The following is a 25,396-nucleotide window of genomic DNA, read 5'->3' on the forward strand; positions in this document are numbered from 1 at the left end:
AATGGATTGATCCGCATTATATGCAGTTATAAAGATTCAATTAGATAGGGAGGTTATGCATAATGGATTGATCCGCATTATATGCAGTTATAAAGATTCAATTAGATAGGGAGGTTATGCATAATGGATTGATCCGCATTATATGCAGTTATAAAGATTCAATTAGATAGGAAATGTTGTGAAATGCCTTTATGAAAAAGCAGCTCTTTGCATAGAAATTTTTATTCATTCGCACGCTGTCCAAAGGCTACAAAATGAAGTGCGTGAATGCTGTTTTAGCCATAAATGGCTCTCTGATTCGGCCGAAGACATGCGAACAAATTGAATGGTCGGAACTACACGTAGGCGGGAGCTACGATTGAGTCTTAAAGACCATCACCTCCCTTAGATGGAACAACTCCTATAGGAGGCATGTCCCGTCATCGATGGGGGGTAGCTGACCGCACACCATCCCTGTATCCTCTAGTATGTTTAGAACAAACCAGCGTACCTGAAGCTTCTCATCCACATATCTGAGGAGGTGAGTGCTGCCTCGAATTGGAAAGAGGGTACGAGTTGTGCTCGTCCGATTCCTCTAGAAAGGCTCAAAGTGAAAAAGTCTGTCGTAAAATATTCAAATTATTGCCTCCAACCAGGATTGATATGCTAAGCCCCAAATTCATATTTATTTCGATGTTTTTACTTGTATGTGGGCATGCACATTTCTGTGCCTTTACTCCTTTCTCAAATGGTCACTTGCAGTGCATGCAAATGGAAGGCAGTGTACCAAACGCAAAACCTGCCAATGGGACTCAGTTTCTGCATTGTTATTTAATATTTTAATGGCCACTCGTCTATGCAGTCGCACATAATAGGGACCAGCTATTCAACATGTGTGAACATACAACAACTTTAATAATTTCCTTTGTGTGACAGTTTTAAAAACAAGCAGTATAACAATAATGACGTAAAATCAAAGACGTAACGATGAAATACGAAGTCAACAACACTATTCACACTTGTTTACGTTCATTAATCATCACATGGTAATTGTGGTACGGGCCAATAATCTTCGGCGGCAGCATCATGCACATCTTGTTTGCGTGAGCACTGACAGTCTGTCATGCACTGTTTCTTACGAATCTTTTTTTTTTTATTACTATTATTTTAATGAGCGGTGATTTCCGAATCTTTTTATCTGTTTGAATGGGATCTGTCTTCTCTGGCAAAGGAATGGCGATCCATTTCTGGATATGTACCAGCCTGTTTTTAAAAAATATAATTTGCGACTTACACGAATTTTTCGGAAGAAATTATATTTAACAAAAACAGTTTTAAAAAACACATTCTTAATACTGTGTTAAAAAGTAGTTTTTTAAAATTTTATTTTAATTATTTTCGTATTCTTATACTTCGTTTTAATTAATATTATGCAATCTTCATAAAAAAAATTTCCCAAATTTGCCGACAATAGGCGCCAGTCGTATTATAACTCCTACCTAATTCTAATAATTTTCTTGTGGAGCCATTTTTTGTTGAAGTTGATTTAATAATTTATCGCATTAACGTGCAACGCATTCTAAATTGGATAAAAACGCTAAACAAAATCTGTCTTGCCTCTCTATCGTCTCTTACATACATCTCTTACATTGCAAATTCAAATTAATTTCCGCGAAAGGTAAACTCTCTCATTAATAAATTTTAATTGTCTGAAAATGAGTAAAATATCGATTGCTGTTTACGTTTTTATGAATATTAAATAAGTGAAGTTGCAATGCTGTCGTTTAAATATTTTCAATCCTTTAATAAAAACTAAATTGTTATGCTCTTTTGCTTAAATTGTCTCAAATGATTCCTTAAAATCCTCTCATTCTCTTACAGGAGAAATATTTATTTTATTTCTGTAAAGGAGAGCGCGTCAATTTTTTTTCATCATTTTATTTATGTAAAAGCACTGTTTAATGAAGTACTCAGATTATTCATTTCACAGGAATAGTCTCCAAATTTTTTTAGCTGTTCCTAAAATTCTCGTTCTGTTCTGAAATGCAAAAAATTCTTATTCTATCTGACATTCGCTCCCGTTTCCACTAATCGAGCACAGCATTTGAATAAGCAAAACAGAAAAAGCGATATTTTTCGCAAAATTTGCATTCGGACGACATAGAATCTCGAGGTTGCCCTCCTGCTCCTGCCTTTCACCACTTTTTTTTTTTTTAATCGTCGTCCAATCTAACTGATGCCGGAGTGCGTTGTGTTCTCTCTTCATCGAACAGTGTTGCTTGAGACGACTCCCCTTTCTCCCCTTCAAGGCCGCGATGACTTGGTGGTAAGATCTTTGCTTCGAAACTGGAGGATTTCAGGCTGGAGACCCGATTCAACCGAAGAACTGTCGTGTAAGCGGATCTGGTGCACGTTAAATCCGTCGGAGTCAAACGTCCTCGCTTTGATTTGGTGCAGAAGCCTGGAGAGCGTGATGAGAACTCGGGCATCATTCTCGTTTTCTGGCCATGGTTCAAAATTAAGAGGTCTGTCCCAAAATAGCCCTAGTGTTGCTTTAAAACGGGACGTTAATATAACTGAACCAAACTAAACTCAGCAGCCATAAAAAGTTTGAATCGGCATCTCGGCTAGACCTCATGCAGAAGAAATTGGTTGTAACATAAAATTTATATTTATTTATTTTGAGAAAAGGCATTTTCTCTCTAAGAGCAAAATCTTCCCTTTCTCTCCTTCATGAAAACACAACTTTGTGATGAAGACCGCCGGGCAGGCTGGTAAACTCACCTCTCAGCAACTGACATCATTCAATTGTGTCTTCGCATCGCAGCATTTGTGAAAGAGGGGTCTCAAAGGAGACAGACGGGAGAACTTGGCTGATTTTAACTTTGTAATTCTAATTCGCGGACAATTCAAATTTTTCTCGAATTTCTTAATATAATATTAAAATATTATTTGCAAGACTAATTTATTTTGTTTAGTTTAAAGCCAAGTCTACAAATCATAGTTTTTAAAAATTTCTGTATTATTTTCATAGGTTAAATACAGTCGTATTTTATATCCCCTGCGATCATGAATAAGTAAGGTCCTTAATTTCTCCGCGCACTTGATTGCTATTCAATGAATCCAATAAAAAAAGGACAATTTTCTTGATTTCTCAATAGTTTATTTATTCACTACGCACTGTTTGTTAAAACTGTTAAATATAATGAATGAATCACTCTGCTTGTCTTAACATAAAAAAATCATCGTTTTCCTTTCTTGTATTTTTCATAATTTTTTTTAAATTTTATATATATATATATATATATATATTAATTCTGGGATAAATCGAGTTTTCTATTAGCTTCAAATTTATCAAAAATCCTCTTTTTCCATTATTTAGCATTGCTTTTTTTTTTTTTTTTTTTTGCATTTTCTGTTTGCAAAAACATAATTTGCTTTAATAATTTGTAAATGCATCACAGAAATAAACTACCATTGGATGTTTGTGATAAAATAAGTAAATCAAAAAAGAAAGGATGGTTTTTTCCAATATTAGGATGAAAAATAAGTGTAATTTTTTTTCCCTCGTCGAATGCCATTCACATAATAATGGGAAAGGAAAATTTTATAAGTTTTTTTATTTTATATTATGAGTGAAAATTGGTTGAGAGCCAAGTATTATCGAAAATTGTTCCCAGTTGGGGCCCTGTACATCCTAAAGCAAGCCCTGGCGGAGGACATTCAAAAATTAAGATTATTCGAACGTGTGTAGATTCATGTAAGCTGGTTCAAGAGTCTTTTGAGAACTTCAAGGCTTGCTGAAACAAATCATGTTTACAGTCGGAAATGCGGCAGAGACCCCTTTACAAGTGAAGGCAAGGATACGCTAGATAAAGTGTAGTATACAGGATTAAGAAAACACAAATTCACAGTAGCCGAGTCATATGTCACCGTAAATAAGATAATTACAAGTTGCATACCATGCGAGCAGATATCAGTAGAAAACCTTTGATCCTTTAATACCCGACATTTTTGTTTACAAAAATACTTTACATTTACAAAAATACTTTACACATTAATTGCAGATGTTTCTAAACATATGGAAAAAGTATTAAAAAATATGCACAATTTTTTCATTTGTGAATCAAATTAAAAAAATTAATGAATTAATTAACAAATTAAAAAATTAACAAATGCTTAAAAAAATCTATAAATAATTAAAAATACATAAAATGCAAAAATACGTAAACTAAAGGATTGTTCATTGCAATGCATATACAGAAAAATTATTCAGAAATATTTTTTTTTTAATTTTCTCCTCACAACTCGTGTTAGTTTTAATGTTGAAAGGTGGAACTGTTTTTGCTTGAAATGTTGGTTTATCAAGAATATTATGAATGATAGTATTTAGGCATTATATGAAAATTTAAATTGTTTCCTTTTTCAACGGCAATATATTTATTATTGAAACAACATAAAATATAATTGTATGGGTCATTTAAAGTATTTATGTAATTTATAATATTTTATTTGTAATTGGAATTATATTTCTATCTCTAATGGTTTAGAAGCTGGCTACTGGGCCTCGATTAGACATCATGCATGTTTAAGTCCTGGGTGCTCAGACCACTGAGTTCAGGAAGAACTCAAAAAAAAAAAAAAAAAAAAATCGCCTTTTAGATTTTATTTATTTAATGATCAAATTTAAATGTAAGGAAAAAAAAAGTGTTTGGCAAATTGTTCTTCTTTTTGTAATAATAAGTAAGGAAATATAAAGCATTTTGTTCCAGAACATTATCTTCTCACGAGAACAACTCGGGTGTGAGGGGGTGAAAGAGAACACCTTATCGCAGCCCTGACAAAAGCAGTGGAAAAGTTTCCACTTGTAAGAGGTTTCTCTTTCCAATTGTCTCTTTCGCAAACTGTTGGAATGGCAAATTAAATCTCGAAAGCGCGAATTCTCTTGTTTTGCCGCACTTATAGGAGGCCAATTGGGGTGGTTGGAAATCAATAGCAGTCTTTTGGGTTTCCGGGTGAAAAGTGGTCCTTCCTTCTGGCTTCGATAGAAGTGCTCTTCCAGCCCCACTAACATCATTTACAGGAGGCGCGGCAAACTGACAAAAGGCATTTGCCATGTTCGGCAACGAAGTGAGTGGAAGATAATTACAATGCTCATCGAAGGGTCTGCAGAGGCGTCCATTTGGCCAGGGGTTCTAACTTTCCGAAATATTTTCACCATGTGTTGCATCATTTTATGTAAACTATATGGTTAGCTCCACGACGTGCATCGCTTTACTAAAAGAAATTACAACTTATTTTAATATTGTGTGTGTGGCTCAGTTTGCTTCATATTTGTAAAGATGGAATTTCGTAAACGATTTTTTGAGTCATTTCCCTGCGGATTATAAATTTAAAATTTTGCATGTGCAGTATTAATATTAAGCGTGTGTTTGGCTGAATTTCCTTTAGCTTGTAGAGATAGAATGTTATAATCGACTTTTTTCAGTCACTTTCTAATGTAGTAAAAATTTAAAATTTTGCATTCTTGTGTGTTCATCGTCACGATGTTTGCATGTTTAAAGCTTCTAAAACAAAAGCCGTTTGCACTTGGTGTTATTTTCCGCATTGAATTTCAAGTAAAATAATTTGCATAAAATATTTCTGTGGATATCTACTATGCTCTTTCTCTAACCGAATGTCAGAAATTGCGTCTTGAGAATTACTGCCGCTGATGTGACTGGTGTCTATAGTTGCAAAGCAGCGTGTTTTCTTTCCGCCATCTGAGTGATGTCCCGAAAACATTTTAGAACGTTTATATTTTCATAGTTCTAAAAGTGTTGAAAGTTAACAGGTAGCGAAGTGAGAAATTTCTGGCACAAATTCATTTGGTTAAAATCCGCCAGTCGCCATAATCCCTTCACATCTTCAGTGGATGCCAATGCCAAAAAGCAAGATCGTCGATGACATAATCGATGCCATCTTCGTAGTTAGTGTAAAGGATTTTCTTGCCATCAACCAGATATATCTGGGCCAAATGGAATGCAAGCATTTCTTGCACCAAATGCTTACAGTTCCTTTCCAAGATGCGCTAATATAAATAATTTATTTTCAATAGAAGAACAAAATATGCGCGACACAAGTGCATAAACTACTTTTATTTCAGCTAAGTATTAGGGTTTCCCGTGATCTCTTTCACCCACTCTAGGAATAATTTTTAATTAGATATGTTTATATAAACACGCAAGACAATGTCTTAGCCATCTATGATATTTGTTTCAATCTTAGGGGTCTTTGAAATTAGAATCAAGTTCTCTTTAAGAAACAAAGTTTCAAATCGAATTTAATTATTCATAAAATATTTTCATACCTTTAAAGGTTTTGAAAATAACAGATATATGTGATAGCAAAGTGAAATTTTTAAATATAAATTCATTTGGATGAAATCCACTATACGTCATAATTCCTTCATTGAATGTCAAGTTGTCACTGTCAAAAAGCAATGTTTCATGCGCAAATAGTAGCCTTTCTACACCGTTTAATACGGATGGCCGAAGAAAGTATTTACTACATGCTGCACTTAATTTTTTTCATTAATGCTTATAGCATTATTATTTCTGTTCGCATTCAGCACCACTAATGTTATTTTAGCAAAGACCTAATAATTTACTCATTAAATGCCCATTGAGCAAAATCTATTTAGAGGAAATCTGTCTGTCCGGCTGTTTGAGTAAACATTTACTCAATAATTACAAAACGCAAAGAGCAATTTATATGACATTTGGTACACAAATTTAGCATCTGATATGGAGATTTGCATCAAATTTTGAACTATATCTGTCAAGCGGTTGACCATCTGTCGGTCCGTACTTTCTCACGCATGTAAATGCAATAATTCATAAATTCAATTGCATAAATTGACATAAATCAATTAAGTTCTTTATATTGTCTTGTGACTACAGTTGTAGTTAAGTTTTGGTGTGAATGGGTCTGCAGAAAGACGTCAAAAACACGTATTCTCAAAATAGATTCAGTAATAATTGTAGATTCACGCCAAAGATCTGTATTTTGTAATTTCCACAAGATCTGTAATTTCTAATTAATTTGCATGTCATTAGTGAACGCCATTCAAAGTATACGTGGCCTTATTTATGATACACGATTTTACGCGGGGGCAAGAGGGAGAATTAATTGGAGGATATATCAAAATGCTTCGTGAAGATCATTCCCTTTGTTTTTTGTCTAAGGAAATGAAAGGAATTTGAAAGTTGATAAGGAATATACCTGTGCCTTCCAGCTTGCCGAGAGTAATATGATGCCGTATTCAACCTTCAGGTGTTTACAGAATGGCTCATCCATCTTTGTTTGACCTTGAGCTTAGGCATCTGATCTGAAATTTCAAGAAAAGCTTCCGTGGTGGTCAGGTCTTCTCTTTTATCTGAGCTCCGGTTCCAATATATTGAAACCATCCATCCGGAAATGGTGCCTCGCGAAGAAAGGATTATGGGAAAAAGGGTGCAATTTCACGGAAATCTCCCACACAAATTGGATTCTAAGAAAGATCTGCCCGGGCAACTTGAAATTCAGAACATCCTTTCTTTTCTTGTACTAGTCATCTAGTTTATGTACTCCGAGCCTATATATTAACACTTTACCGACCGGCCGTCGATTAATCGACGTTTTGTTCTCAGCGCTTACCAACCGGCCGTCGATTAATCGACGTTTTGTTCTCAGCGCTTACCAACCGGCCGTCGATTAATCGACGTTTTGTTCTCAGCGCTTACCAACCGGTCGTCGATTATTCGACGTTTGCTCCCCAGCGCGGTGAAATGGCATAGTATGTTCGAACCGCTACCGGTCGGTAAAGTGTTAAAACTAAGGTATTCTTACCACCTGAAGTACTGTCAAGAGATAATGTATCTTTTGAAGTCTTTTGAAAGTTCCTTCCTATTTAAAGAAAGAATTATTTGAAAATTTCGTGTTTTCAGGAGTGAAATTTCTTCTTCCCTTTGTTTCATAATTTAGATTTTAGTTTTAATAATACCTTTGGTTTAAAATGTCTGTCATTTTTATATTGATATTGTTCTATTGTGTAAATTTCGAAGAAGAGCATTCTATGATTTAGTGTTGTGTCATCAAATCATATATTAAAAATTATTTATACATCATTTCAAAATATGTATTTATTTTATTTTAAAAATCAATTCTTTAAAAAAAAAAAAAAAAAAAAAAAAACAAGAAGAAGAAACAGAACGCAATAGAAATGTATCGCTTGCGGCCTCCGCTTGGGAATTTTATCCCTCCCAATTGAAAATTTAGTGAACATTGTCAGTGCAAAACAGGAAAATTAAAATCGGACAGAAAAGTGTTGCATGGACTGGTGCAAAAAATTAGGAAACGATGTTCCCAACGTAACCTTCATTTGCAACAATAACGCGGTGCATTCCGAGATCCGTTCATTCATCATTCCCTTTTCCCGTTTGTTCGAATTATTGAAATAAAGCCTTTAGCGCATGATCTAACGGTCCTTTTCACAGATCCTTTGAAAATTGTGCCTCGTTTGAACAAAACTGTGTTCCAGGCTGCGGAACTCTAAAAAAATGAAATATTCGCAGTTCCAAGGAAAACACCATTTTGTCACAGTGAACTTGCATTCTGAACAGCTTATACTATCAGCTTGACGACGATATACAGATCTCAAGTGCTTCGTTTTAACTACAGATTGCCTGCAGCTCCACCTATCGTGGCCATTATTAACTAAATTGGCAATTAAGTGGGATAAGACTGCCTGATTTCTCTAGTAGACATTTCTAATGCATTCAATCTTCTATTTTTTTTTTTTTTTTTTATAATTCATTAGTCATTTTAGGGGGCACGCGATATATTTGCAGCAAGTGAATGCGGTAGCTGCAAGCAGATGCGCAAATTTGGTGTGTGATCTTCTCACTCAAATCGAAGACCATCCAATTGTACTTTTAGTGGAACAAAAGAAAAGCATCTCGAATAAACAGTTCTTTTTCCCCTCTCTTTATATTAGGAAACGCGCCGTATTGTCTTAGTGTAAAAGAAAGTTTCGGGAGACAGTGAATTACCTAACGTAATTTTTACCCTTTTTTCATTTTTCCGCTCCGAAATGTTTTACACATTAAAAATGAATGAACCCTCCAGCTGTCAATTGTTATTAAATGTTTTAATAACGAGTCATTCCTGCTTTGCCTGGGAGGTATTCATGAACCTACTCATGTGCAATCGAGTTGCGTACGAAATGATACTCCTTTAAAGTATACGAAATACATTCGGAATATAGTTTTGAAAAAAAAAATTACTTCTATTTTTGAAATTTGCAAAAAAATGGATTAAAAGATACTTATGAAGCAAAAATATATCAGTCAAAAGCCAAAAACTGATATATATATATATATATATATATATATATATATATATATATATATATATATATAAATGAAAATTTGAAGAAGTATATATAATATTTCTTTCTAAAAAGAAATAAAAACCAAAATTTTGTCAGTTTAGAAGTTTATCAAGTGAGTAGTCCATATTCTAACCGAATAATTACCTTCTAATTCTTAAAATTGGAAATAAATTATATTCCTGTCTTTTCTTTAAACACTAAATTTCAATTTATAAATAGCGTGCAAATTTCAATTTTTTTTTTCACATTATCAATTATTAAAACAGCTGCAAAGTCTCAAATAAACAGATTGCTTAATACGTACTTCAGGAATTGCACAACTTATCGAGAAGTTATTGTATAAAATTCGAACGCAAAATATGCATTGGATTTTAAATTATGGCGTTTTTGGTCAGAATAATTATCGAAATATATTACATAAGAAAATAGCCATTTAAGATGTAAAATAATATTAACCCTTAACTGGGGAGGTGAAATTTTAGGACCTAACTGGGGAAACTTAATGAAACTTAACTTAAATGAAATGCGGTCTACGAGACCGCATTTCATTTAAACTCAAATTTAATTTTCTAATGAATGTATTAGTATGAAAAACTGAAAATATATTTTGCAGATATTTTTCTTGATATATAAATATGTTTTTGAAATTTTTTAAAATATATTGTCATTGAAAAAAGTAAATGAATTGGAACACACATTTTCTTCTCAAATTACATGTTACAATAAATAATATTCCTGAAAAAGCATATTACTTTTTACTTTTTAAATCATATTTATTTTCACAGTATATGAAGGTATATAGAAGACAATATAATGTAAAATTCAACAATTATATATAAAAAAAATGACAATGGGTAAAATTAGCCCTTTTTTTATCGACTTGTGTGACTTTCATGGCACGGTTTTCTAGGGTATTTTAAACATACAGGTTAAGAACTGGTATAAAAATCAACCTATAAATTCTGTATATATATATATATATATATATATATATATATATCTTGGTATATTAACATTATTATTATATATTAACATGGTATTTTTCAAAATACATTATCACTAGAAAAACTGATTATGTTTGAACATACATATCAAAATCAGTTCAATACGAACTTTCATCGAAAAACTCTTCTGTACAGTTATCCTTATCACTAAAATCACTTTCTGCTTCATTTAAAAGTGTCTGGAGCACTGCTTCATAATAGGATCAGTAAACTGGATGATATTTCCGGCCCCAAGTTTTAGCGCCATCTGCTAAGCCTTGTTTATCACTGGGACACTAACAGGGAGATGCGATCTTAGAGACCGCGCTCGAAGAAATAACTTAATTATTTTAAAAAGCATCTGCTGAAATCGGTTGAAAAAGTGCACGTGTATATGTAAGGTCACAAAACAGGAAGCTACAGGGTCAATCCGTTCAATTGAGCTAAAAATAGAATAGGGGTGATATAAAATCCATCGCTAGCGGTCTCACAGACCGCACGTCCCCAGTTAAGGGTTAAAACGTATGTACGTAGAAACAAAATTCAACCGGTTTTACGGAAAAAAAAAAACTTCAGGAATTAAAAGAATCAAATAAAAACATATGTATTCGATATTTTTGTTGAAAATTGACTTTTCTGTTGAAATGAACTAGTCTGGAGTTCCTATCTTTTTAATCCTTCTTTAATCGAGTTCTTTTAAGAAGGTAGTCAACTTTGAGGTGCATAATTTCTTTTTTACGCTGCGAATACTGTCTTTCAAAAAAAAAAACACCATTCTTTGAATAACTGTTTCCAATTGCTGCTACATAAAATGCTTTTATTAAGTTAATAATTAAAATTAATTTAAACTTCTGTTTAAATTTTAATCAATGCAATAATGAATTTTATTTGGTGTGATAGTCTAAACACGAGTTTGTTTCAGCTTCATAATATCTTTCAAATGATAGTTTTGTAAAAATGTTCACTGAAATTTATCAAAAGAGAATGAAAAAAATTAGAAATTTTAAGATTGTGTGTGTGTGTGTGTGTGTGTGTGTGTGTGTGTGTGTGTGTGTGTGTGTGTGTGTGTGTGTGTGTGTGTGTGTGTGTGTGTGTGTGTGTGTGTGTGTGTGTGTGTGTGTGTGTGTGTGTGTGTGTGTGTGTGTGTGTGTGTGTGTGTGTGTGTGTGTGTGTGTGTGTGTGTGTGTGTGTGTGTGTGTGTGTGTGTGTGTGTGTGTGTGTGTGTGTGTGTGTGTGTGTGTGTGTGTGTGTGTAAATAATTGATAATCATATTGGATGTTTTAAATACTTCGGTGCGATATAAAAAACGAATGAAGATAGGAAGATGGCAATCGTACAGAAAGGATAGAACTGACACTTTCGTATCCCCTAACAAAATTTGTTTCTACCTTAAGCCATCAAAGTGTTCTGCTGTCGTTGATGTGATGTTTTGTAGAAAATCAGACAGTCACTGAAATATCGGCTTATGAATGCCGCACTCAGTCCGAGTTTCTGTTTGGAAACCGCGACATTTATGTTGTAGACAGGAGCTTAATTTCTCTATTTTTATTGATTTCCTGCACTGTTGTCGATCTGGTTTATTAGAGAAAAATGAAACTGGTTGGCAAGAGTAAATAAAACAGCAATGGAAGACTACTTGTTATTTTTACCTTGCTGATTTTGAAGTTTTCTGTTGTTGCAAAAATTAGCCACGAATTAATTGCGTTGTTGATGTTAGATCTCTACTGGAATACAATTGTGTAATGAGTTACTTTCATTAAAAGAAGTGTGAGCTTCCTTTATTTTTTGAAAGCTAAAAGATTTGGTTATTTTCTTAAGTATGTTTTAATAAAAGAGATAATTATTCGACTGAACATCGGCTAGATAAATGCTGATGAATGCTCTAAAAAAAAGTATTTTTCCCCGTTGTCCTTATTCATGTTAAGTCTGCGAAAAGTTTTTAAAAAAATCTGATGAATTTAAAAGTAATTGTTGGAAGTATTAGTGATTTTAAAACATAAACTATTTCATTTCTGCAATTATTTTAATGAATTATATACAAATTAATTTAAATATTTGCTGAACGAGATCTTTTATTCCTTCTCTTTCCAGGGTTTATTCATTATGCTGTTTATAAAGTTAAACACTGTATGTCATTTTTTAAAGAGAGACCATTGAAACGCCCTGCTTCGTGCATAGCTGCATCATTTTTGGATGGACCTTTCACTTTATTTCTTAGTATATTTTATGAATATGTTTTCCCTGGACGAACTCTTAATAAAACTATTCGACGGATATCCAACAGTTTCTGGCTTTTTAAAGTGTTGATGTGGCAGCCATTCTCCCGAAATAATCTTCCTTTTCTTTTCATCTCAGGTTATCGATCCCTCCAAGACAAGAGAGGAAACAAACAAAAATGTGAGCATTTCTGTCTCGACGCTTACATGAACCCATTTTTACGGAAATAAAAAATGACTCTCTACTGGAAGAATTGTTCTTGATAAGAAGTTTCATTGATGAAAGAGCTTTCAAGCTTGTGTTCATAAATAGTTTGCTAACAAAGCATGCTGATTCCAATTCTTGACGATTGATTTCGAGCTCACATCTTTCAAATTCAAACTTCGGAAGATCATTGTTCATAAAGATAAAGAAATATTTTTAAAAATGTATTTTTTTCCTTAATATTTTAAAAAAAATAATACTAATGTTATTATTATTTTTTAAATAATACTGGTGTTTTTTTCTCTTAATAATCTATGCATTCTTGAATGACAGCACATGTAGAAGTATACTTTTAAAAATATGCTTTTCCCTTTTTGTTTTTATTCATACATACTTTGTTTTTAATTTTTCGCAAATTTATTGAAATAAGTTTGAAAAACTAATTTTTTTTTCAGTGTCTTCAAAATTTTAAATATCATACCTTCTAATGAGAGTGTAACGTTTGAGAGTAATTTTTGCTAAAAGCTAGCCGTTGTTGCCTTGTTTATTATTTATTATCAAAATAATTTCCACTAGATTGTCATATTTTAAATGGTATATTTTGTTCATTCAGTGTATACAATTATTTGATTGAATGGATAACGTTTCCTTTAAGCTGCTTTAAAAGAGGCATTTTTATTCTAGATTTCTTTATGTCTTTTCACACGGCTGTATCAAGAACTCTGGAAATCGTCTTTTTTCTTTTTTCCCCCTTTTCCCCTCGCTTTTTAATTTCCATATGCAAAACGACTCCTTTTAATTCTATTAAATTTCTAAGATAGATTTTATTTTTTGACGTGATATCTTACTGTAAAATAAATATAACTTTGAATTATCCGTGAAAAAATATACATCTCTTTTGGTTCTTTAAGAATTCATTTAATATTTTTTCGCCATCGTATTTGAATCTGCCACACATTCGAACTCGTCAACCCGGCTTCTTGACGAATATCCGCGAGACTTCCCTGGATCCGAAAACCAAATTTTTGGATTTATGTTCATCTGTTTGTGAGCTCGAAAACGTTTCCAGCTGGACGGATGAAATTTGGTATAGAACTTCTACACCAAATGTGAGATTTCTGTCAAATTTCGAACGAAATCCATTCTGTGGAATGATCTGTCCGATCGTAAGGGAACAGGATAACTACAAACTGAAGAGAATTATATGTATACAAATTGGTACACAAATTCAACATTCAAAGTGAGATTCGTATCAGAGTTTGAACCAAATTTACCAAAGAGTGGACCATTTTCGGTCTCTATGTAAACGTAGTTGCTCAAAACCGTTATGACTTCAATATATGAAATGAAATTCGATCTTGAAATGAAATGAATTGATCTTCTGACCTCAATTGCAGTTCTAGTTTCGTTTGAATGGGTTGTAAAAAAGGCACTCAAAATACATATTCGAATTTCTGATACTTGTTTAGTAGCCGCATGCCAGCGATTCATTCCTATAGCTCCCTTACTAGATTTAGTAAAAAAGCAAAATGAACGGCAAACATCTTTATTTCATGACTTTGTTCGCCATTGCTGTGTAATTAATACACAAATGCCAGTTTTCTCGATTCAATTGCAAAACATACAACGACCAGGTATGGGACACTAAAAATAAAAATTTGGATTTTTGCATTTGTGGCTTTGTTTAAGGTTTATGCGGAAGGATAACATCTAGAGTATACGAGGAAGTTTCCCTTTGGATTGAAGTGGCCCATTTCACAACTCCCGCTCTCTCATCCGTTCGGAATCATTTGGGATTTTGTTTCACCCACACCGTGAAAAAACCTTTTTGTTGTATCAAAATGCGCTTCATAGTTCCCGATCTATTAGTACAGATTTTTGTTCATTTTCGTCATGCTGTACGTTTCAAAATGTATTGCAGGAAAAGTAGACCAAAAAATAAAAATATCGCGCATATTTCAAGATAGATTTTATATTCACTGATATTCAAGATATATTTCTATTATATTCACTGGATAGTATAAATGCATACATTTCTAAACTGAGCTAAACGCTAAAATGTAAGTTTCATTCTTACAAGACTCGTTTCTTATTTCACTACTTAGAATTGTTTTTAATTTTACTCAATAGTTGATTCTGTTGTAGATTCCTCTTTATTCTTCATACTACACCAAGCAAAAATGGGAAGTAACTATCATTATTTTCTTAGAACTGATCCGAGCATTTTATCGAGTTATAAAATAAAAAATAATTTTTCAAATTCCAGCGTCATTTTTTTAAATAAAACTTTTAAAGCAGCTGAGCATTATTTATTTCACGAATCATTTTTTTTTTGGGGGGGGGCGTTTCGATGACTGATGTTTCCGTCATTTTATAGTTTTGGACTGTTCCAGCACTGCGCCAGTGATGGGTGTTTTGTGCCGCTTGTCTCCACCCTTCACCCTTCTGAGCAACAAAAAGAACCGTTTTCCAATGGAAAGTTCCCTCCCTCGTCATTTCGCAAATGGCTGAATCGCGTGCTTGCGGCCCAATTGTTGATGTCCATTTAGGGCCCGTATCTGTGACAGCATTATTCCGTGCTCCACCTCCATCATTTCTAGTAATACTCTCGTGTGAGGTCTGGATTCTCAGTTTCATTAAAAGAAGATACGCCGACTGGGTAACGATCATAAATCTATATTAGAATCAATTGAACACTCAGAAAAACTCTGCTTTTTATTCCATCCACCCGGAGCTTATCCGTTTCGATGACAGGAACTTTATGTATGTTCTCGACCCCTAAGTAAGATCGCATAGAACAATTTACGAAAAATGGTTGCATGTCTTCTTTCTTGTTCGGTTAAAATTCCTTAGTATTTTTAAAGAAAATATGTTCATTCTAACTTCCTACAATTTAATGAAATTTTCTTATAATCATATAAATGGAATGTTTTTAAAAATATTTTGTTATTTGTTTTCAAATTATATTGAAAATGAATTGTGAATGAATAGGGTGAGAGTTATTCTAAAGTATTTAGTGCCAGAGCCGGGGTGGCATGGTTTCGGCTTCAGGATCGGAAGGTTCCAATGCCCAATGGGACTCGTAATCTTATCATTAGAGAAAGCACACGATGAAATGTTTTGATGATTGAGTTTGAATCTCATGATATTAAAAATGAACTGTTGCAGATGGTGTTAATTAAAAATAACAAAAACATTGTAACGAAATGAATTTTTTTTTTTTCCGCAAAAGCCACATTTTAGCCAAGCTGCGCCATGTGTCGAAATGAAATGGATATCATTAAAAAGTCATTTTTTTTTTTTAATTTTAAGACAATGCAAAAACCAATTTTGGAAGATATGATGATCAGTTTTCATAGGTAAATAATCGCGATTGCCAAGTGTTAAGTCCATTTTCGCGCTACATTAACATTTATTTGAAACCGATTTCTAGATTTTTTTCACATCTTTTTTTCCTCACGGTGATTCGTTTTTGGTCCCGAGGATTTCTAGTAATACTCTGCAGATTCATTCATGTGTGATGTATTTTATAAAGTGCAACTCTGGAAGTCTTCAGTGAAGCAGTATGTTTAGTTTAGTTATATGAACGCCTCGTTTTAAAGCAACACGAGGGCTATTTTGGGACGGACCTCGTCAAGTTGAACCGCGGACTGATGACGAGGACGGGACCTGAGCCATCACCCACTCTCCAAACTTCCACACCACACCAACGGGATGGCGTTTGTACCGCCGGATTGACCGGGCACTTTGGTGAAGGAATTCATATAGGAATTTGTATGCACTTGATTTGCCGCTCGATAATATATAAGAACTATTTCTGTACCACGTACGTTAACATCTATATGTATGCGTGTGTGTGTGTCTACAACAAAACTTTTTGTTTCTTCGGATCCGTAGATTAAAGATCACAGATCGCAGGATTAAATTCATGTAATTGCTGATCCAGCTGGCGTGGTCCTCCCTAAACTCTTCTGCATACACGTAGAGTTTTATCATTCCCCGCATAAAATTTTAGACTGGACAAGGTCACGAGTTCTCAGAATGAAACTTTTTCTTTGTTTACTTCCTTTGCGGGGAAACAAAAAATACGAATAGTTTTGAAAATATTTTTAGTTTGGACTCCTACAGCGAAAATTCTTCTGCCATTCTTCCCAGTTCTTCTGTCGTGTATATTAAAGATTCAGACAATCTAGTTTCAAAAAACTTGTGTGGTTTTTCTTTTGATAAAATGATCACCTGTCCTTTATAGGTTCCTGCAAGCTACGCTTTGACTTACACCATGCTGTTTCATATTCTGTTATGTATTTTTAACGATGACGGTTGTAATTGTAATGACGGTCTCTCTTCCTTTGTTGTTTGGTAAATTGAATAAATCGGTAATTAGGCTGGAAGCATTTCTACGAGTTTTGAACTATCACAACAACATTTGCTAAAAAGAATAATCATAATTTTTTTTTTTCATGTACAGTTTTTTTTTTATATAAGATTTAAGAGTTGGAAGGAAGAAAAAAAAAATAAATAAATAAAACGAGTCTAATGAAGGACCAATGAATCACTTAACTTAAAAATTTGTTTTGCACTGAACAATTTGCAATTTTTCTCACTGTAAATGACGCTTAAAAAATTAATGAATGGAAATTCTTCGAAAGTGTTATTTAGGGTTTTTTTTTCTTTCGTTTTTCTGAGTGTCATTCGAAGTTAAATGCAAATATAATTCTGTCCTTTGTATTCAATTTGTTTTGTTAAAAATAAATACAAACTTCCGTTGATTAGCGAAATGAAGATAAATAGAGAATTTCTGTTCGTTAACTGGTGTTAGGTTTGCCATTAACGCATGGTTACCATGGAGATTTGTCATCCTGATTATAATCCGTATCGTGCCTTCCCTCTGGCCTTTAATACGATTAATCGAACGATAACGATGCAATGCGCAAGATCGATAAGTTGCCTTCAAAGGCAGTGGAAATCTTTTGAGGAAAAGGCGAATTTTATTGAAACGGGAATTGTAACTTGCAAATCCATCAGAGGCAATTTATTTTGGATTAAAAATTAGTTTTGTATTTTTCGAAAATCTTTTCTAATTTGGATTTCATAGATGAACTATTGTTTAGAGACCTGCAATAAATTAAGCTGGAACCCTCTTCATCCCCGTTTTCTGAGACCACTAGTCAAAACTTTTGTTGCGATTATTTTCCTTCCAAAAACCTAAGCGAATTTGTTGAAAAAAAAGAAGTTTCTGAAAGAATGGATGAGGGATCTGGTTGTGTTTGCTTTATTTCTATTCTGACATTTTGGATTTCGATTTATTTCGATGTATTAAATGAATTGCCCTAAAGTGCATATCAACTGTTTTCTGGGTTTTATCTCTTTCAATGGCCTGTTCTCGATGGTTCTGTGAAAATTTGAATAAGTCATTTTGTAATCCCGCTAACAGGCGACAAAAAAGAAATGTTCAAATTTTATTTTTAGAAATACTACCATTTTCGAAATTGGAATTAATGTAAGTTCAATAATGATTAAAGTTGCAAATAAGTGTCTGTCAAGTTTCGAAGACGAAAATTGATTGTGCGCGTTGATGCTTTCGTCTTGAGCCACGATTCATCATCATCTTTATCGACGAATGGGTTATTGAAAAAAGAATCTTCCGAAATATGGGTTGACACCACCGATGAAACAACAATCGGCGCAGCCCTATTTTATGTTAACTTGACTTGTTTTAATTGATGGAATTTTGTAAAACGTTAGAATTTTTGTACTGTTTCATGTGTTCTTGATGACAATTACTATACCGATACGATAATACTATTACCGTAGTGTACGTCCATTAGGAGAACACTTACAGACAAATGTCTGTGTACGGCGGGCGTCATAAAATTGGGTTTCAGTAGGGAAGATCCATTTCGAATAGGAGGGATCGGACGGAAGTCTTGGGGGGGGGGGGGTTCTTGGCGTGAGTTGGAACGGTAAAAAAAAGCTGTTGTCATTTGTCTTTGAGATAAATCTGTTTCTCAAGTATCATTATTGCTTTTTTAAAATAAAAGTAAAAATTAACTGTTTGCTTCATTTACATTCAGAGAATGACGTCTTATTTTTCTACTTTGCCGTGGATTTTTAATGGTTTATATTGAAAATTCACAAGAATAATTATAAAAGGGTATAAGCCACAAAATATAACTTTTAAAAGTATTTTTCATACAATTTTCAACTAAAACTAAAGACCCATTCTTTAAAGAAATTTATATCTCAATGCGTTTACAGTCTTTTCTGAATTAAAAACTTTAATTTAATGTCACAAACTGAAATTTTATGAAATATTTGTCGTAAATCAAAAGTTAGATAACTTTTTAACAGATTCAATCAGATCCTCCTTTGAAGGGATCGATATGCAGAAATGGTAAGTACAGAAATCCATTTCAAGATCATATTTTTCAAATAATAAACATTTGAAACTTTTTAAGCAAATTATACTCAGTTGTTTGCATTGGAAAATTTAAACTGATTATTGATTTTGAATTCTTTCTTTGTAAACTGTATTGAAGATTTAAGTTAAAATAAGGTCTTGCAGGGAATTAATAGTTTTTAAAGAAAATATATTTTACAAATTCACTACTTTATTTTCATTGAATTATTTCACGAAATCCGCATTCAGTTATCGCAATCATTGTCAGAATCAAAGAGAATGAGAAGGCTTGAGCTTTTGCTCTTAGCGTTCAATAGTAATTATAAGAAATTGAACTTATCCATTTAAAAGAAAAAAGAGTTCATTTGAAATTAAAAATAACAGTTCTATTACACTATATGAAAATGCTTAGAGGTTCATACGATTTTCTGGAATTCGATGAGCATATGCAAATGTTTAGAAGTAATTCGATTAAATATTTTCTACCAAATATTATCCAACAGTATAATGAGATTATAAATGATACCAACTATATACTCAGACACGAATATCAGATATTTTCAAGATTCCGAGTATTCAAATAATTCTTAACGAGTTATTTTTTGAATTTATTTTCAAAAATTAAATGTAATGATGACAAACGTCGCTAATTTGGCATTAACCGTGTCAATGTAAGAAACTTGAATGAACTTTTATCTACATGAAATGAACTCTTCCTACAGTGATCTTTTCTTTAGCGAACATAGACATTTGGCGGGAAGTGTTCTCCTGTTGGACACGTTACTTTTTTTTAATGTATATGCATAGTGGGTATTTTTAGTATATAGTGCATTTTTTGTAATTGGTAGTACATTTTTTTAAAAAACTGATTCCGTAAAAATATAATGATCATTAGATGTTAAAAAGTAATGATAATAATTTTAAAAATTCTGCTTTTTAATACACAAACAATCGTTTATTTTTGAAAATTATTTTTGTTCATTTTATGATGTTATTAAAAGTGAGATTTTTTTTTGGCGTTTACGGAATATAGCTGCTCATCTTTATTTGAATAATATATACACTTCCCCCTCCTTTATTGTTGTATGCCTTATTTTGGGAAAGAGCAAATCGAGCCTCATTGCAGTAAGAAATGAATGGGACTTTCATTAATATGAATTAGCTGTATGAAACCATTCGTAAAAGAAGCATGAACCATGATCAAAATATGTTTCTGCAATAATTTATCAATAATATTCCTCAAATTATTGCGATTCTAGAAGTTTAAAATTTTAATATATATTTTTTGGCTTTATTTAAGCATTATGTATTCTATCGAGTTTCAATGTAATCTAACAAATTTTTTTTCTTCTAACAGTTCGTCTACATGACAGTATACAAGAAGAAGGGTACCACTACTTAATTTTCGATTTGTGAGTATTTTTTTCCCCTCGTGCTGGATTACTACCACGTATATAATTTGCTTTTACTGCACGAAATGAGTTAACTGCACTGTATATAACTATGATTTTTCAAACAAACAACATGTTGTTTTAATATATTCAAATCGACATAAGAATTATTTGATTACATTCATTGATAACAAAAAATTAAAACGTGAGACTATTTAATGTTTTGTTGATAACGTATATTTAAATTCGAAGATAAATAGGCTCGAAAATGAATTCAACATTCACACGTCGTACCTCGTCACATTTCTTTTGAATTAAATGATACCAAATAAATAAATAATTTCTTTCTCTTTCTTTTCATTGGATATCTTTTCAAAATATATCTCACAAGAATGATTTTAAACCACCTTGTAGTCCTCCTTTTTTTTTTTTTTTTTTTTTTTTTTGTTTCTATAGATAGATAGATATATATACTACGCCTTTAAGAAAAATTAACTGAGATCATTTTATACAAACAGTAGTAAGAAACTCTCTGCTTCAAAGAATGCATTTAACGACTTCTTTCATGTACCATTTCTACCCTATTCATTTTCAGTGTCTATTATTTACAGATTAAAATCTATCTGTTCTTTAAAGGAGAAATATTTTGTTTATATTTGTTTACTTTTTGCTCATTGTCTAATTGAAATTTAAAAAATATTAATAATACCAAAAAAATTCAAAGCTTTTTTTTCATATTTACAAATCAAATCAATTGTGTTTTATAATGTGATTTAAGTGTTTCGTATGAAACTTTTTATCTGCCGTTTTTCGATAGATGGCTCCAGCACTAAGTGCTGCTCGAAACAGGCAGATAAAAAATGTCACAGAAGGAGCTTGGGCATCTGTCAACATAAGGACGACATTAGTCACTTTATGTATACCTCATAAATTTATTTTCGATCGAAAATGACGGTTTTTTTAGTCAAATTCAGAGAAAAATTTTGCAATTTTTTGCTCTCATTCTTATGCTTCCAATGCATCAGCCAGATGATAAATGCCGTGTCCTGATACTTGTTAATTCTGTCTAAGTCAAATGTGCCCCACTGGTAGAGTTATGTATCTCGCATTCTGAACGCTATTCAAAAGGTCAAGTTTTTTCCCGAAATAAATAACTAATCTAAACTTTTTTCTGCAGTGATATCTTTTTCACTATAACTTGCGCTGAAAGCTTTGTTTTAAATTTTCAGAGTAACTGGTGGTGAACTTTTTGAAGACATCGTAGCAAGAGAATACTACAGTGAAGCCGATGCCAGGTATTATATATCATTATTAAATATTATGAAGCCATTAAAAATAATGGGATCGTTTCGACATATTAAATTTAAATACTATCTATCTTTTTTTTAAATTTTATTTGTATATTTATTTTCGACGTATTTAACACGCTGAATACTGTGGCGGTGAGTTTGCGGCCACGGGGGTCGCTGATAACCAGCGAAGCCAAGATTACTTGAAATGCATAATTCGAGTAAATTTTCAAAGTTTTTAAATTTTTCAATGTTATCATCGTTACTAAAATGGTATGAAAAAATTAATGCAATATAAAACATATAAAAGTACAAACAATTGCATTTCAGCGCCATGGGCATCATCGACGACCTCAGTGAAATAAATGCATTATGATTGATTGCACAAATTAATATGTCTATTGCAATTAATACTCACCAACATATCAACGTTCAATGAGAAATTTATATTTGCCAGATGAGCAAGCATTGTGAAATTAGCGTAGCATTCAACGTGTTAAAAAGAATTCGCACGCAGAGTTTCAGAAATTCAGAACAAGTTTCAGTTTTGAAATTTCTTCGAATTTACTAAACACCTTGTATTTATTTGTGTTCTTATTCCATGGTTTATAAATGAAATAAATTATGTTTTTTGCAGCCATTGCATTCAACAAATCTTAGAGAGTGTTAGCCATTGCCATCAAAATAGTGTTGTGCATCGAGACTTAAAGGTAAGAAGAAATCGTATCTAACCGAAAATTTAATTTTAGTTTCTGCAGTTGTCCTTTTTAATTTTCTAAATTTTTTATTTCTAGCCAGAAAATCTCTTGCTAGCAAGTAAAGCTAAGGGCGCCGCAGTCAAACTTGCCGATTTCGGTTTAGCAATAGAAGTGCAAGGGGAGCAACAAGCGTGGTATGGTATGTTGCTGGCAGTTCTTGTTCTACTACCAAGAGAAACGACGCTCTTCAGAAAATGTTTTCTTAAACAGTATATAGAAAGGCAACAACAGCTTTATTTAACAATTTTGCTAACATCAACAGTTTTATTATTTATTTTCAATCTTGCATTATTGCGATCTTTTTTCTTTTTCTTTTTTTTTTTTTTTTTTGTAAAAGTAAATAGTGCAAATCTGATTTTTTTTTCCAAGTTTCGCATGAAAAGAAAAACTATTTGAATTGTTAAACAAATTTAACCTCGAGATTTAGATGATTTTTTAAATTTTAGACTTGCCTACGAGCTAAAAACATTTTTAGTATTATGTGCATCTATTTGCCTGCTTATGAACACAATATCACAAAACTGCTCTAAGCTAGGCAAATAAAACTTGGAGTGTAGTCTTCACATTTTAATTGAAGATCTATAAAATATTGGATGAAATCGTTCAACTTTATTCGTATTTATACAATAACTCATAAACACAAATAGATTTAAAAAGAGAGAGAAAAAGTTGTAGGTATAAACTCTGTGTGCCAATAAGTATAACACAAGGCTGTAAAACGTAAGTCAATATTCAATCAATAGTGGTAGAAGTTTCAAGTGGAAAAAATACAGGTACAAATGCAAATCAAAAGGAGGAAAAAACAAGAATAAACACAAGTGCAAACAGAAAAAAAAATGGCTCGCACGCATTCAGTAATTAAAATTATACAACGGGAAAATTCCAGAAACATGAGGAAAATTAGATTTTCGGAATACAAATATATAAAGCATAAAAATATATGTGTAAACTATATGTTAGTAAGCAAATAGAAATTGCAGGCTAAATAATACGGGACGAAATGCGGCTGTGCAAACTGATGTAAGCAAAGACAGAGAAGGAGGTGGTCACGCTATAGTGTTCTTTAGAAGGCAAGTTCACAAACGCACGTTTCAAATCTTCCCGATTTCGAAAAACACATTTTTGGCAGTATGTATGTCTGTGACAGAGACAAATGCTTTTGAGCTAGACAGGGGAAACTACAAATTTGTAGATTTCTATCAAATTTTGAGTAAAATCCGTTCAAAGGAAGTCTGTCAGTCCAGCTGTTCAAACATAAGTTAACAAGATAAGGAATAAAGCTAGAATGGATAAAATTCGATATACAGATTTAATATCTACAGTGTAGACATGTTTCAAATTTTGAACCAAATCCAACAAAGAGTTGACTGTCTGTATTTTCAGAAGCATGTAAACACTCAAAAAAGCAATGCGTATCTTAAGTGTGTCAAATGTGGCATGTGATGTGTCTGCAGCTGTTTGTGATTTCAATTGGTTAAGTAGAAACGCGTCTGAAACAAATTCACTTTTTTCAGAGATATCCAAAAGAGGTTTGGGAAGACCACTCCGGCCTGTCTTTCGAATCATGTGCTGTTTTCGCTTAGTTATAAATTTAAACATCTGTATTTCGAGCGTGAGTTTAACAGATACCGTGTGGGAAAGGATGGACCTCGAAAGAGCTGATTCCGCCCTGTCTAAATGACTCCCATCCTCACGATAGCACACTAGCAGGAGCTACAATTGATTCCTAGTAACCATCACCGGCCTCGGGACAACCCCTTCAGAAGGAAGTATGTCCCTTTATGAATATGAAATAGAAAGCAGTACCAGTGCAAGTTCATTTTGCTCTCCTAGACGGAAAACAGTTTTCGCGCTCCTAAAGGGGAGAAAAAAAAAGGATGCATCTCATATCAATGCGAACTTGCATATTCACATTATGACCCAGCAAAACAGTATTTGATATATTGTTAAAACATATTTGTTTTTAAGAAAATGGGAGGCAATTCTTCTGCTATATTCATTAACTTGCATTTTATGCATTAAAAACTTATTAACAAATTTGCTATTATAGTTATCGTTGTAGCTATACATATTGCATTCCATTTTTTATTATAAGGAACAAAATCTATCGAACATATTATTTCGTTTGATGAGAATTATTGTGACGATTATCTAATGTTATTGAATAGTGAAACCTGTCCTGGGGTTAAAATAAAGATGAAGATCAAATTTAAATCTTTGCTAAAATATTTTGAGACAGCGTAGCTCTCCGATTTTGAACAATTTGTTTGCAACCCATTGTTCATTTGACGCGTGCCAGTGCAGTAGAGCCAACAATGGGTTTCTGTCAAATTTAACTAAGCCGAGTGACTGGGCAATGGAGGACAAAGGAAATAATGGGAACGAAAAATGCTCAATACGTTAAAAAACACATGTATTCAACTAACGTAAACGAATTAAATACCTACATTTCGTTTCGATTAAAAGCTAATATCAGCGCGTGAGCTTAGTAAGAGTTAAAGTGATATTTTCAATGCTGTAAATTCTTTTATTCGCTGTCGAAGTAGTAGGAGAAGGGGGAGAAAAAAAAATTCTTCTTAGTTTGTAAATAAGTACAGTTCCTTTTTTATTATTTTCTATTTAGTTTTTTAACTTATTTGCTCTTTAATAAATATTACGGAATTGTGAAACAATTTTTTTCTCAAATGCTCTGTCAAAAGCCACGCCATACTTATGAAACTGAATTTTTATTGAATTAATCGATTAACGGATAAACACGTTCGG

General features: G+C 32.8%; 1 protein-coding gene across 1 annotated transcript in view; it reads left to right on the forward strand.

The window, feature by feature from the left end:
• The window catches only part of LOC129964084 (calcium/calmodulin-dependent protein kinase type II delta chain-like), a gene marked incomplete in the record, with an annotated part of 190,481 nt that overhangs the window by 129,849 nt on the left and 35,236 nt on the right, over nt 1–25,396 (forward strand). Inside the window, 4 exon segments of the mRNA XM_056078767.1 lie at nt 20,553–20,607; nt 21,816–21,881; nt 22,513–22,585; nt 22,670–22,772. Coding sequence (XP_055934742.1) covers nt 20,553–20,607; nt 21,816–21,881; nt 22,513–22,585; nt 22,670–22,772 — 297 coding nt within the window.

The sequence above is a fragment of the Argiope bruennichi genome, chromosome 1, assembly GCF_947563725.1.
Source record: "Argiope bruennichi chromosome 1, qqArgBrue1.1, whole genome shotgun sequence".
NCBI lineage: Eukaryota > Metazoa > Arthropoda > Arachnida > Araneae > Araneidae > Argiope > Argiope bruennichi.